The sequence below is a fragment of the Entelurus aequoreus genome, linkage group LG18 (genome assembly GCF_033978785.1).
Source record: "Entelurus aequoreus isolate RoL-2023_Sb linkage group LG18, RoL_Eaeq_v1.1, whole genome shotgun sequence".
In the NCBI taxonomy this organism is placed as follows: Eukaryota; Metazoa; Chordata; class Actinopteri; order Syngnathiformes; family Syngnathidae; genus Entelurus; species Entelurus aequoreus.
Window position 1 is genome coordinate 19,371,457 of NC_084748.1, and position 15,228 is coordinate 19,386,684.

The window sequence follows — 15,228 nt, forward strand, 5'->3', positions numbered from 1 at the left end:
TCCGAGTTTGTGTGGACAATGGCCTTAGTTGGTTGTTTTCACCTATCATTTCTAAATGAACCAATACAAAAACACTTCTAGTGAGTATTTTATGTACAAAACCCTGCACTATTTACATATCAAGTGTACAGTACAAGTGATAGAATTGAAGAAAAGTTCCAAAATAAAAGGGCATTAAAGCACTTAATCAAAATTCAAACTTAATTCAAAAAAGAGAAATACAGAAACCACTCATTTTAAATTTACATACAGAGCAATTGGTGGCCTTTAACCTGAAAAAACTGCAACATAAACATGAAGACACCGTAAAATATCTAAAAACACATGGTAGCATATCACATAATGGCTTCTAAACATAAATGAAAATTCACCATAATGGAAACAAAATCAAGAAGCTAATGCGTGGTTCTTTAGCTGTTATTTGCCTGTGGATGAAAAAGAAATCAAATTAGTAGTGAGACTTTATAGAAGTCAGTAGAGGAAACTAAACAAGAATAATACCATGGCATTGTAAGCATCTAACTGGGCATCTAACTCTTCAGCAGATAGCTGGGGTCTGTTTCCTCTTCCTCTGCTCCTTCCAAATCCTCTTGAGCCTCTACTGCTGCCTCCTGGTGTCCTTTCGCTTCTTTCAAACACGGGTTGGCCGAGTCTGCTCCTGTCAAAGCCTCTGTTGGAATGATGGTCACAGCAAAAAGCATCTTACAAATGATGAACAGGTATGAAGAACAGGATTAACTCGTTCAACAATAAGTAAACACCAACCTCTGCATCAATGGTCGCCTTTGTGGTTCAATGTCTGCGGTCGGCTGTATGATTTTCATCGGTCGGCCTAGAGGGGTTCAAATGAGAGTGAAGGACTTTCAGTATATTTGTATACGTCATGACATTGTGAAGCTTGGTTTATGGAAGGAATGACACCGTATGACACACTAGCTCATTCCTCCCCCTCTAAACCATCAAGCCTGATGTGTAATGGTGTATGGATTTGTTTTAACAACGATTAGATTCAATTCAAAATGTGTGGTTGCTGATACGATATTATTTTAGAATGATACGATCAGAAACGATGCAGTGAGTTGAAATCGATTCCCTAAGTTTTTATCCCCCCCCCCAAAAAAAATCAAACAGTGTGACTGTGAAATAAATACTTGATACTGGACGCTGCAGGTGAAGTTTCCTACATTCCTTTTATCTTATGTAACAAAATTATGTAAAAATGAATTATGGATACAAACAGGCAAATAAAACGATTATTAACCAATGCATTCACATTTTATTTAAATAAAGCGCAACCAACACTTTAGGTTGAATTAACAAGAGGAAACATTTTCTGCTCACATTTTAAACATTCAAGCAATTTTCAATAAATGTACAGTAACCAACATTTTGACAGTAGATTTACCTTTGAAATGGACACAGTCAGAGATACACTTCTTAGACACTTTCTTAACTAGCGGTAAACTCGGGGAGTCAAAACACTTTATACAAGACCTGCTGTTTGCCACAATTCATGTTTAGACACTACACCAGTGCTTCTCAATTATTTTCTGTTACGCCCCCTCTCTCTCCACTCTTACTATATATAGTATAATTTGTCTATTCAAATTGTTATAACTATACCTCTGCATAACATTGTAAGCTAATATCATTAAAGGAAACAACGCACCGCTGGTTACAGTGAAGCCAAGTGCAACATACGCGGCATCGAATTCTGGTACTGCAAAAAAAAGCATGTTCCCAGAGGTCAGACGCGCACCCCGGCATTGCACTGCGCAGCCCCCCCACCCCCCCCCCCAAGGCCCGCCCTACTATTTGAGATGGACTGCTCTACACACAGACGTCTGTTCACTCTGCCGCACTCGCACACGTACAACAGCACCACCTCTTAAAGACACACGTCACAGGAATCACACCTGTCTTTTGCCGTAGATATTCGCCATTTTTGTTTTGATGACACCGCAGACGGGGAAAATAAAGATGACGTTTAACATTTTCATTATTAAAACTGCTAAACTTCACACAGTGTGCCATTCTTGAATCCAATATTTTCCTTTTATTAGTATCGATAAAATCTATCCCTTTTAAAACTATATTGGATAGATACCCATCTCTTGGAAGGAAAACATGCCGAGCACAGATCAATATACTTAAAGGCCTACTGAAATGAATTTTTTTTATTTAAACGGGGATAGCAGATCTATTCTATGTGTCATACTTGATCATTTCGCGATATTGCCATATTTTTGCTGAAAGGATTTAGTATAGAACAACGACGATAAAGATTGCAACTTTTGGTATCTGATAAAAAAAAGGCTTGCCCCTACCGGAAGTAGCGTGACGTAGTCAGTTGAACATATACGCAAAGTTCCCTATTGTTTACAATGATGGCCGCACGAAGTGAGAGAGATTCGGACCGAGAAAGCGACAATTTCCCCATTAATTTGAGCGAGGATGAAAGATTTGTGGATGAGTAAAGTGCAAGTGAAGGACTAGTGGGGAGTGGAAGCTATTCAGATAGGGAAGATGCTGTGAGAGCCGGGGGTGACCTGATATTCAGCTGGGAATGACTACAACAGTAAATAAACACAAGATATATATATACTCTATTAGCCACAACACAACCAGGCTTATATTTAATATGCCACAAATTAATCCTGCATAAAAACACCTGCGTGTTTGTTATGCTAGCTCCTAGCTCCTCTGCTAGCTCCTAGCTCCATAGAACACGCCAATACAATTCAAACACCTGATCAACACACACAATCACTCAGCCCAAAAGACCGTTTACCTAACCCAAGGTTCATAAAGCTTATATATTTTTAAAAAGTTACGTACGTGACGCGCACATACGGTCAAGTTATCGAATGTTTAGCAGCCAAGGCTGCATACTCACGGTACCTGATATTCAGCTGGGAATGACTACAACAGTAAATAAACACAAGATATATATATACTCTATTAGCCACAACACAACCAGGCTTATATTTAATATGCCACAAATTAATCCTGCATAATAACACCTGCGTGTTTGTTATGCTAGCTCCTAGCTCCTCTGCTAGCTCCTAGCTCCATAGAACACGCCAATACAATTCAAACACCTGATCAACACACACAATCACTCAGCCCAAAAGACCGTTCACCTAACCCAAGGTTCATAAAGCTTATATATTTTTAAAAAGTTACGTATGTGACGCGCACTTACGGTACGGTACGTGTTATGCTAGCTCCTAGCTCCTCTGCTAGCTCCTAGCTCCATAGAACACGCCAATACAATTCAAACACATGATCAACACACACAATCACTCAGCCCAAAAGACCGTTCACCTAACCCAAGGTTCATAAAGCTTATATATTTTAAAAAAGTTACGTACATACGCAAAAAAAAGCCAAAGCTGCATACTCACAGTAGCACGTCTGCGTCTTTGTCATCCAAATCAAAGTAATCCTGGTAAGAGTCTGTGTTGTCCCAGTTCTCTACAGGCGTCTGTGTATCCAAATCAAAAGTCCTCCTGGTTAGAGTCTCTGTTATCCGAGTTCTTCCATCTTGACTGCATCTTTCGGGAATGTAAACAAAGAAGCGCCGGCTGTGTACTGTTGTTGCTGACTACGTTCGAAAAATACGTCCATTTCGCACCGACAACTTTCTTCTTTGCTTGCTTGGCTTCCTTCTCCATAATGCAATGAACATGATTGAAACAGATTCACGAACACAGATGTCCAGAATACTGTGGAATTATGAAATGAAAACAGAGCTTTTTCCTATCGGCTTCAATGTGGAAGGCATACCCGTGTTCGCCGGGCTACGTCACGCGCATACGTCATCCGCAGAGGCGTTTCGAACCGGAAGTTTAGCGGCAAATTTAAAATGTCACTTTATAAGTTAACCCGGCCGTATTGGCATGTGTTATAATGTTAAGATTTCATCATTGATATATAAACTATCAGACTGCGTGGTCGGTAGTAGTGGCTTTCAGTAGGCCTTTAAAATTTAGGAATACAAATCGATAAATTGATGTATCGATCAATCGTTAAACCCCTTGTCTCTCCTTTTTAGTTGTGAATTTCAACCCCTGCAGTTACTCCCTCTCTTGCTGCTACAAAGCCACAGAAATGACTGAGGCAGTTAGGATCCATCACCGCATACTTTCTATTTGGGAGACTAATGCACTCTAAATACTAAGTATGTACAGAAGTGCACGAATTGAAACACAACCTATTATATTCTGGTATGAATATGACTCCTCCAGGGTGTTTACAAGCCACCTTTGCATTCCCTCTTTAATTTATGATTTGTCTCTCTTCAGTCATTTTTGTTCGGCTAAAACTTTTGTAAGAAAGCTAAATCCTCACCATCAAGAGGGACGCCATTATAGTGCTTCATGGCTTTGACTGCATCCGCCGTCTGTTCAAAGTAAATATCTGCACTTCCTTTGCTGCGACCGGACCTGTCATAGTGGACTGATACCTTCCTCAGTGGTCCAAAGTCTTCAAACAGCTCCTGGGAAGAGCGGTCAAGTGTCAGTCATTGTGTAAGACACCTTTGAGGAGTTTAATGGTTTGGAGAATTACCTTGATATCCATATCTGACACTCCGAAATCAAGATTGGAAACGAGCAGCTTAGCACTATATTCTGCACCTCTGTCTTCTCCTGCACTTTGACCTCTGTGCTCACCAATGTGCTCCTCAAACATGTCGTGCTGCCATTTGTCTGGCAACTCTCTGGGCTGGGAAAGAGAAACAGACAAAGTTCCTTTAAACACCACAGAATCTTCAACCTGCAATTCAATCCATAAATGAACAAAGATTATACAATAAAAGCTGGGAAAGGACCAAATTCGAATAAAAAAAGCTACTTCAGTGTTCTGCAAATTATGTTAAATTTAAAGATTACCAGTAATAACAATAAACCATGGTAAGATTCCCAACGGTTAGTATTTCCATTTCAAATTTTAATTATTGTAAAACTGTGATTGATTATCACTAAGGCTGTAGTGATATTGTAGACACTGTGGTATTCAAAGTCTTCACAATAATGCCATGACGTGTGACGGCATCAAACAAAACAAAACTTGATGAGTGTCATTTTTTTCTGGCGCTTTAGCGTTGACTGGTTCTAAAGATAAACTACATGTCCCAGAATCATCGCCGCAGCGCGAGGGCGGCAAATTAGGGGCAGTGGAACACCAAGCAGGCAATGAATGTTCATAGTCGGTGATAGGAATTGTTTTTTGGAAATTTCTTTAAAATTTCATCAATGTCCGTCTGAGTTATGTTGCTAACAGACAAACAAAGCCTGGTGAAAACATAACCTCTTTGGTGGAGGTAAGAAAGTCTGTGTTCTGCAAAGCAAAGCCTGCAATTTTTGTCTTCAGCGTTTTCAAGCCGACAGCCAGCTAGTCACACAGCGAACAGAGGGAAATACAAAAAAAACCTGTACACATCAGGGGGCGCTGAGCCTATCCAGCTGCACTCAGGCAGAAGGCAGGGTACACGATAGACAAATCGCCACCTCATAAACCATCGCCCAGAAAATATATTTGAAGCCAGCAAAGCTTGACATCAGTGGATGTTTACATTGTCACTTTTAAGACATCAACTACAAGTTTTTTTTTTTTAAATTTGCTTGAAACAGTAAATGTTCCTGCACAATTTACATGTTTGAACATTTGAGCATTATATTTGTGTCCAATTACATTAAGTGTGTTCTTCTTCAACATTCATTTTACACATTAAGGCATCCTCTTTTTGACATATACCAAAATAATATCGTACCCTGGCCTTAACACCGCGATAATATCATACTGTGAGATTTTGATACAGTTGCATTAGGGCTGGGATGAAACAATATCAATATATATCACGTAGGGCTGCAACAACTAATCGATTAAATCGATTAAAATCGATTATAAAAATAGTTGCCGATTAATTTAGTCTTAGTTGGATCTATGCTATGCGCATACGCAGAGGCTTTAAAAAAAATTTTTTTTTAAAAAAATAAACCTTTATTTATAAACTGCAACATGTACAAACAGCTGAGAAACAATAATCAAAATAAGTATGGTGCCAGCATGCTGTTTTTTCCAATAAAATACTGGAAAGGATAGAAATGTAGTTTGTCTCTTTTATCCGATTATTAATCGATTAATCGAAGTAATAATCGACAGATTAATCGATTATCAAATTAATCGTTAGTTGCAGCCCTAATATCACGATACACACATAATCAATATCATTATAAAATGCGTTTCATAAAACATTCAATATATATTTATATTTTTTGGCCTGATGAAAACAGAAATTATGAAGCAAGATTTGTTGCACAAAGTCACTTGCGTGCTGGGAACCCAGCAAACAGGAGACAGGAAGTGTGACTGAGCAATGGGAGGGACCCGCTAACAGCCAATGACATAGCAGTTTTAACCACCAAAATTGGTTGGGCATGGAGTGAGAACAGAAACTGTGATATCTTGACATATCAACTCAATAACAGAAACATGTCTTTAGTTTTGTTGGTTTTAATGCAGATGATGCTGTAACATCCTGACACGTCCAATGTGCCAGTTTAAGAAGTTGCTTCTCAAACTACTGTAGTGTTCAATAGCTTATACACTAATGCCATTTAGTGTCTCAAAACTGAAACTAACTTCAAATCGACTGCATTTATTGTACCACTTTAGCTGCACTCATCCTACCTGGCCACCAAACAACTTCTCCACTGATAAATAGCACCATTGGTAAATTGAAAATTGCATTATTGTATTAAAAAAAATATCAATAATTATCGATATCGATCAATATAAAAAACTTTTATCATGATACAGTTTTCAGCCATAATGCCCAGCCCAACGTCCATCCATCCATTCATTTTCTACCGCTTGTCCCTTTCGGGGTCGCGGGGGGTGCTGGAGCCTATCTCAGCTGCATTTGGGGGGACACCCTGGACAAGTCGCCTCCTCATCACATGGCCTACACAGATAGACAGACAAAAACGTTACATCCCTAATTACCACACTTCAATAAACTCACGGCTAGGAATGGGCCGGTTACTAGTTGTAAGGTAAAAAAAAGTGGCGTTTCAAAAATACCAAAATGTTTCTTCATACCGTTCGTACGGTATAAGCGAAAGTAAAATCTTTCAGGTTGCGCGCAGATGCAGCCGCGACTGTATCAGGACCCCTCCTGCTGCCACAACTCCACAGACTGTGGAATGGAGTAGGTTGGTTTGTGGTCCACATAACTTTTCCCTCCTTTAAAATAACAAAATTGGCTATTTGGGAATGCATCACCTGCCGTGAAAATAGAGACGACCATTACTGTAAAAATACAGACTGCCACGATGGAGGAAGGAAATCATGCAGCGTGAAGTTTGCAGACATGACGCAAGAGAAGGCAACATATCGAAGAAGATATCATCTACAGCTAATTTGTATTACAAATTGCAACAGCTTATTCTCTTTTTTCCATTAAGACATTAAAAAAACAACACATTTTAGAGCAGGGCTATAGCTATTGAATATTTCAGTAAATTATCAATTAGTTTGTTTGAGTAACTGACTAATCGGATAAAAAACGCTTTTATAGCCTCAATGCGGATTTTAGAGAAAATAGTTGAATAATGGACAATATTTGTTGACAATGATTTTTCTGCTTACCATACACTTTCTTTTTTCTAAAAAATGCACATCATCAACATTGAAATTGCACTTTTAACATGTATGCATTAATTTGTTTTTATTATGAAAACTATTTGCCGCCACACCTACCCACACATAGGGTTGGGTATCGAGTATCGAGTATCGATTGGACTAACTTTCCGATTCTCCCGGAATCGTTCAAAAGTTTAAATTTCGATTCCTATTTTCGATACCCAGTCCACCGACCGGGAACAATAAAAAATAAAATAAAAAATGTCCGCCGAACCGGAAGAAGAAGCCGCTGAGCACCAACGAAGAAGCGCCCAACGCCGGAAGTGTTAGCATAGCCGAGCGAGTCAGTCAAGCTCAAGCATGGATAGCGGGCTTCGGCGGTCGAAAGTGTGGCTTTACTTTACAAAAAAAAAATGAAATAACCGCGAAATAACAGAGCTCCATGTCCATCAAGAAACGAGTGGAGAGAGAGCTGCAGATGTACCAGGACGTTCCACCGATACTTATGCCTGACGACCCTGCTGCATGGTGATGGTCCGGTGGAACCAACAAAAGACTTATCCTTTGCTGTCAGATCGCGCTTTCTCCTATTTATGCGTTCAAGCTTCTTCCACACCCAGCGAACGTGTATTTTCCACAACAGGAGACACTATCTGTCCAGAACGCTCACGCATCCTGCCTGAGAATATGGTCATTTTCCTAAACAAGAACTGTCTCTGATTTTATACTGTACCTGCTGCTAATCTGGACTGGGTTTTGCAAGTTGTTTCTTATTGTTTATTTGCTTTTCTGCACCAGGTTAGCCCATCAGTGGGAGCACGGTAACATTTTTAAGTACCTGCAGCATCATACACTTGTGTGTGTAAATGTGTTTTCATGAGGTTTTCAAAAATAAAGCTCTCTTGAGGAAAGTGTACCCCTGGGAAAATGTATTCATAATTTATATTATTTATATTCAAGTTCATAGATTTGATATTTATATTCTAGTTGAAAACAGCCCTGTGAGGAATTTATAGTAAAGTTCATAAAAAGTTAATAGAATTAAAATTGATGGAGAATGTCAGACTATTTCATTCAGAAAGACTGTAGGTTAGCTACCTCATTTAAAATATCCTAAACTTTTTTTTGACCCTGCCTCTTAAAAGAATCGGAATCGAGAATAGTCAGGAATCGGGACCGAAACAAAGAATTGGAATCGGAATCGTTCGAATTCAAACGATACCCAACCCTACCCACACACCACCGCACTAATGTGCGCTGTTTTGCAGCAGCCGTGTGGGAAAACTATGTCCGGTACTTACAGTTCCAGGCACGCCATGCGGTCTGGATTTGATAAACTTTTATTTGTGACATGTAATAAACGATTAACCAAAGCAACATAATATAAAAATTGAAGCTTTGTGTAATCAAATTAATAGATTAATGATTGCAGCCCTAATTTAGACCTGTAGTTACAATACAATACTGTGTCATTTTTGCCTAAGGTTATCATACTGTCACAATCTGATATCTACTCACAGCACAAATATACTGCTCATTTCCTGGAGAAGCAGCGAGCACGCTGATTGCTAGCTAGTACACAATGTAAGAAGATAAACATATTTAAACACTCAAATACAAAAATGTCTCTGAAGAAACCAGTATAATTTCTAATGTTTCTTCAGCAAAGGAATCTTTATTGTGCAGCTGTTTATGTATTTATATAAAAATAAAACTTGGTTAAAATATTTCAGTTTATGTACTTCGAGCACAAACATATGGATAAAAAATGATTCTTCATCGAAACTGCAAGATATGGAGACAGTTCTCATCACAGTGAGAACAGACATCATACAGTAAGTAATCGTATTATTATGTTTGTAGTTTGCATTTCTTGTTATGCTAAGTGTTTCAATAAAGCTGGATCTGTTTAGCAGAGCTTCTAAAACTTGTAACTCACCCTCCTTATATTCAGGATCACAAATACATGGTTCTGGACCATCATCAAAACGGATCTGCAGTTCCTACCTCTACGTCACGCGATCACATGACTGGCTGGCTCATTATCTCTCAAAATAGCTTTGGAATCTCTGTGAGATTAACACTATATTGATCATAACTATTTACTCGCAAACTTTTTAAGCCTTTCGGTGTCATACATCAGATACATACGATAATAGATTCAATATAGAGGCAACTTGCTTTGCCACTTTACTGGTACTTTAAGTCGCGTCTACTTAAAAGTCGTGCTCACAGGGGGGACAACGGAAGTGAAGCTGGAGAGACAATACATAAAATGGAAATCAGAAATAAATGTAAAAAAAATACTGCTGAAAAAAATTCAGGTTAGGGTTGTGTATAATCAGCCGAAAAAGCAATACATTCAACAATCGAAATAAAACAAGTTGCATTAGCCATCTTGGATCACGTTACAAATCAAGTGTCCACTCTCGCATTGTCTGCACCACTGTGGCATTATTTTAAAACACAGTTCACTTCCGTTGTCGTCACCTTTGTGGGCGCATCTTACTTTGGGTGCGACTTAAAGTAGTTCTGCGGACGCAGCTATACCCTGCTCCTTCCGCTGGCAAGTTGCGTCTTTCCCCGTGAACCCGAATGATGCAGCTTGCCCGAAGCTGATAAAAAAAGTCACATACAGGTAGGTCGCATTGTGCTTAGTCGGAATTCACATTTGAAAAGATCCAATTCCAGTCGGATTTGAACTACCTCCTGATGTGACCGGAATCTGATGCAAAAATATCAGATTCTCAGCACTTTGGAGCATTTAGTCAAGTGACAATTTGTGTCACTTTAGGGCAAAAAATCTGATTTGATATGTGGTGTAAACGGGGCCTAAGTTATATAATTGTGCTCATTGAACCTACAAGCTGTGCTCTCTTAAAAGGGAGTGATCGATCTATACAAGGAGAAATATGACACATACGCTCAGTGACGGAGATGTGTACAACAGGAAGTGAACCTGACGTGCAACACTTGTTTTGCCTTTATCATTAAAAAAAACACTAAGACCTTTACAAATTTAAACTGACCATTAACATATTTAAACACAAAATACAAATAATATTGCTCTTAAGAAGCAAGAACAATATTTAATGTTTCTTCTGTGTCTATTTTTGTTACCAAATACAAAATGGTTTAAAGCATTCAGCATGTGTCAAAGTACTTTTGAGCACATTGAACAATAATGTGATCAGAATGCCATCCATCCATTTTCTACCGCTTGTCCCGTTCGGGGTCGCGGGGGTGCTGTAGCCTATCTCAGCTGCATTCGGGCGGAAGGCGGGTTACACCCTGGACAAGTCGCCACCTCATCGCAGGGCCAACACAGATAGACAGACAACATTCACACTCACATTCACACACTAGGACCAATTTAGTGTTGCCAATCAACCTATCCCCAGGTGCATGTCTTTGGTCAGAATGATAACTAATAATTTTGGTCACAATAACTGCAATATGAAGTGTTCCTATTCTTACATCCTTACAGGGGATCAAAGGAAAGTTCTATCCAATCTAAAATCAAACATAGTGTATAATACTCATTAAGATTATTTTGCATTGAACTTTAAAAAAAATCCTAATTACAATTTTGTTACACTAAACGTTTGTCTTTCGCTGTCTTTTTTTGCCGTACCAGATAATGATTAAGCGCGTATAGAAACTATGTGATAAGCACTGGACTAGAGTGTGAGCTGCATGCGTTTCTCGTCGTTTTTAAAAATCTTGCAATCTTCTGCCCGTTTTCATAACCTCTTGAGGAACTCTGAAGAAACATTTATCCTTTCCGCGATTTGAACGGTTTGTACTGCCGAAAACAACACAAGCATTGGGCATGTCATCTTGGAGAAAGGCTAAATGGCGATTAGAACTAGGGCTGCAACTAACGATTAATTTGATAATCGATTAATCCATCGATTATTACTTCGATTAATAATCGGATAAAAGAGACAAACTACATTTCTATCCTTTCCAGTATTTTATTGGAAAAAAAACAGCATACTGGCGCCATGTTCTTTCAACTTGCCAAATAAAACAAGGAAAATGTTACAAAAATGCACACTTTTGACACCCCTGCTATAGATAATAAAAAATTCAATCTGATAAATCTATCGATAAAAAGCAGAGCCTGACGACGCATGCGCGTTTATCATAACTCTCTCGCTCTCTGTCTCTGCCCCTCCCCCACGAATGCTGCTGCGCACACAATTTGTTTAGTTTTTAAAGGCCTACTAAAACCCACTACTACCAACCACGCAGTCTGATAGTTTATATATCAATGATGAAATCTTAACATTGCAACACATGCCAATCCGGGTTAACTTATAAAGTGCAATTTTAAATTTCCCGCGAAACTTCCGGTTGAAAACGTCTATGTATGATGACGTTTGCGCGTGACGTCAATGGTTGAAACGGAAGTATTCGGACACATTGTATCCCAATACAAACAGCTCAGTTTTCAACGCAAAATTCCACAGTATTCTGGACATCTGTGTTGGTGAATCTTTTGCAATTTGTTTAATGAACAATGAAGACTGCAAAGAAGAAAGCTGTAGGTGGGATCGGTGTATTAGCGGCTGGCTGCAGCAACACAACCAGGAGGACTTTGAGTTGGATAGCAGACGCGCTATCCGACGCTAGCCGCCAACCGCATCGATGATCGGGTGAAGACCTTCGTCGCGCCGTCGATCGCTGGAACGCAGGTGAGTGCGGGTGTTGATGAGCAGATGAGGGCTGGCGTAGGTGGATAGCTAATGTTTTTAGCATAGCTCTGACGAGGTCCCGTAGCTAAGTTAGCTTCAATGGCATCGTTAGCAACAGCATTGCTAGGCTTCGACAGGCGGCACAGCATTAACCGTGTGGTTACAGGTCCAGTGTCTCCTGATAGTAGTATTGTTGATCTTCTGTCTATTCTTCCAGTCAGGGGCTAATTTATTTTGTTTCTATCTGCATTTAAGCACAATGCTATCACGTTAGCTCCGTAGCTAAAGTGCTTCACCGATGTATTGTTGTGGAGATAAAAGTCACTGTGAATGTCCATTTCGCGTCCTCGACTCTCATTTTCAAGAGGATATAGTATCCGAGGTGGTTTAAAATACAAATCCGTGATCCACAATAGAAAAAGGAGAAAGGTACAAGGGCTCATTGGATTCCACCCTAAGTTACGGTCAGAGCGAAAAAAGATACGTCCTGCACTGCACTCTAGTCCTTCACTCTCACGTTCCTCAACCACGAATCTTTCACCCTTGCTCAAATTAATGGGGTAATCGTCGCTTTCTCGGTCCGAATCGCTCTCGCTGCTGGTGTAAACAATGGGGAAATGTGAGGAGCCCTTCAACCTGCGACGTCACGCTACTTCCGGTACAGGCAAGGCTTTTTTTGCAGCGATCAAAAGTTGCGAACTTTATCGTCGATGTTCTCTACTAAATCCTTTCAGCAAAAATATGGAAATATCGCGAAATGATAAAGTATGACACATAGAATGGATCTGCTATCCCCGTTTAAATAAGAAAATGTCATTTCAGTAGTCCTTTAACCCCTTCTTAACCCTGAACGTACATTGTTAATACAATATAACTTAAAATGCCGGACATTTGAGGCATTTAAGAAACACCGCAAAAGAGGACATGTCCGGTGGAAAGAGGACGTATGGTAAGTCTATCCTTGCCCGGTCGCTGCGGTTTCACCGGACATGTCCTCTTTTGCTAGCATGCTAGCAGCTAACGGGCTACGATAGACTGACCATACGTCCTCTTTTCACCGGACATGTCCTCTTTTGCGGAGCTGTCAGAGCGGAGTTTCTTAAATGCCTCAAATGTCCGGCATTTTGAGTATTGTTTACACAACGTGCAGTACGCTACTTAATATGTCCGTGTGGAAACTCGTTCGGTACACCTCCGCACCGAACCCCCGGTTAAATACAAATACATGTACCGTTACACCCCTATTATTTTGATTATTGTTTCTCAGCTGCTTGTAAATGTTGCAGTTTATAAATAAAGGTAAAAAACAAAAAAACATAGCCTCAGCACATGCGCATAGCATAGATCCATGAATAAATTAATCGCCAACTATTTTATTTTTATAATCGATTAGTTGTTGCAGCACTACTTAGAACCCATTGAAAACAAAGCTAAGTTGACCACCACCACCGGTATTCATTGGGCGGGACGTGAGCCGGAAGTGACGTCAGTAACAGCCCAGCAATACCTTTTACGATAGCCCGGACTGCTAATGGGTTAACGTTAACTAGAGAAAACAAGATAGGCTTTATGGTTATTAGCAACTCAAGCTTACAAATGTATTATACTAATAACACCGTGGAGGTGAGGACTGGCGCATTGTTAACCACACAAAAGAAACGTCAGTCTACTTGTAAAGCTACATAGAGCAGCCATCTTGGAAGCACAATGAACACTAACAAAGATGTGACCTGTTGCTAAAACTTAACAGTCTACTAAACTCCCGGTAATTACATGCGTAACAGAAACACCACAGATTGCTCTGAAACAAGATGCTCTATGTACAATAACGCACAACATGTTTATTTCGACATGTTTTGTCTGGAAATATATGAAGTGTTACGTACCCTGGTGTACGGTGCGGGTCTGTTTCCTCTCCCGCGGTTGAAATTACTAGCTCGACTCCGCGTCGACCTCGAGGAGCCAACGGCTAAACCGGAACGTTTACTTGGTCCGTACGAAGAACTATCGTGGCCTCCTTTGTTGTTCATTTTGATAATGTCGTCCAGGGACATGCTCATTTTGTCGACCATGGTGGCGTTTCGGCTGTTTTCAAATAACAATGAAGTAAACCCAGCGGAGGACTGCGAGTCGTTTGCCAAAGTTCCACCGGTGGCGCCGTGTTTTGCTAGCGGAAATGCGTAGGCAGTTTACGGAAGTGACGCCAGGAAAGCACAGTCCACCTCTCTCCCCAAACGTGATTAATAAACGCAAGGTTGTTGTTTTTTATAATCAACACTATCGTGCAAAACATATGCTGTGTTTCAGTTCGTGCACTTTCTTTTTTTTTACATTTAGAATTTTGAGTGCGTTCCAACGAGAAGTACGGCAAAACGCCCGGATGTTGCACTCAACGCGCCGAAAATGGTGAATACCGTATAAAGAAAACCAAATCCTCAAATATGACCATCTTGGCTACGTAACAGAATATGAATCTGCGATTTAATTTGCAATTTACACATACACATTATATAAGCTGGTAAATATGTCGTAATTTCCTGTTAATGTCAACGCCAGTAATCGATTTGGAACACTAAACTGCGCCTTCGGGGTCTGCAGTGTGCAGGAGTGAATACAAAACTATGGAAATCAAAACTACTTGTGGAATTGTAGTGCTTTCTTTTATTTTTTTTTATTAAGAATGAAGTAACTGTAACATACTTGCCAATAGGGGTGTGGGAAAAAATCGATTTGAATTCGAATCGCGATTCTCAGGTTGTGCGATTCAGAATTGATTCTCATTTTTAAAAAATTGATTTATTTTTTGTGATTTTTTTTATTATTATTATTTTTATTTTATTTTTTTCAATTAATCAATCCAACAAAACAATACACAGCA

At 39.7% G+C, this 15,228-nt stretch overlaps 1 protein-coding gene across 1 annotated transcript; it reads right to left on the reverse strand.

Annotated features, from left to right (window-relative positions):
- Positions 1 to 72: 72 nt before the first annotated feature.
- LOC133633532 (aly/REF export factor 2-like) lies at positions 73 to 14,575 on the reverse strand. Its single transcript, XM_062026079.1, has 6 exons — positions 14,237 to 14,575; positions 4,573 to 4,728; positions 4,354 to 4,501; positions 766 to 832; positions 502 to 670; positions 73 to 425 (listed from the first exon to the last, which is right to left on the reverse strand). The coding sequence occupies exons 1-6, from the start codon at positions 14,420 to 14,422 to the stop codon at positions 411 to 413; spliced, it is 741 nt and encodes a 246-aa protein (XP_061882063.1). The 5' UTR covers positions 14,423 to 14,575; the 3' UTR covers positions 73 to 410.
- Positions 14,576 to 15,228: the final 653 nt, after the last annotated feature.

Coding starts and splice junctions, on each gene's coding strand:
- LOC133633532 (XM_062026079.1), bottom strand. CDS start 14,422: ATGGTCGACAAAATGAGCATGTCCCTGGACGACATTATCAAAATGAAC. Junction 4,729..14,236: donor GACCCGCACCGTACACCAGG/GTACGTAACACT, acceptor TCTCTTTCCCAG/CCCAGAGAGTTGCCAGACAA. Junction 833..4,353: donor TAATGGCGTCCCTCTTGATG/GTGAGGATTTAG, acceptor GAACCCCTCTAG/GCCGACCGATGAAAATCATA.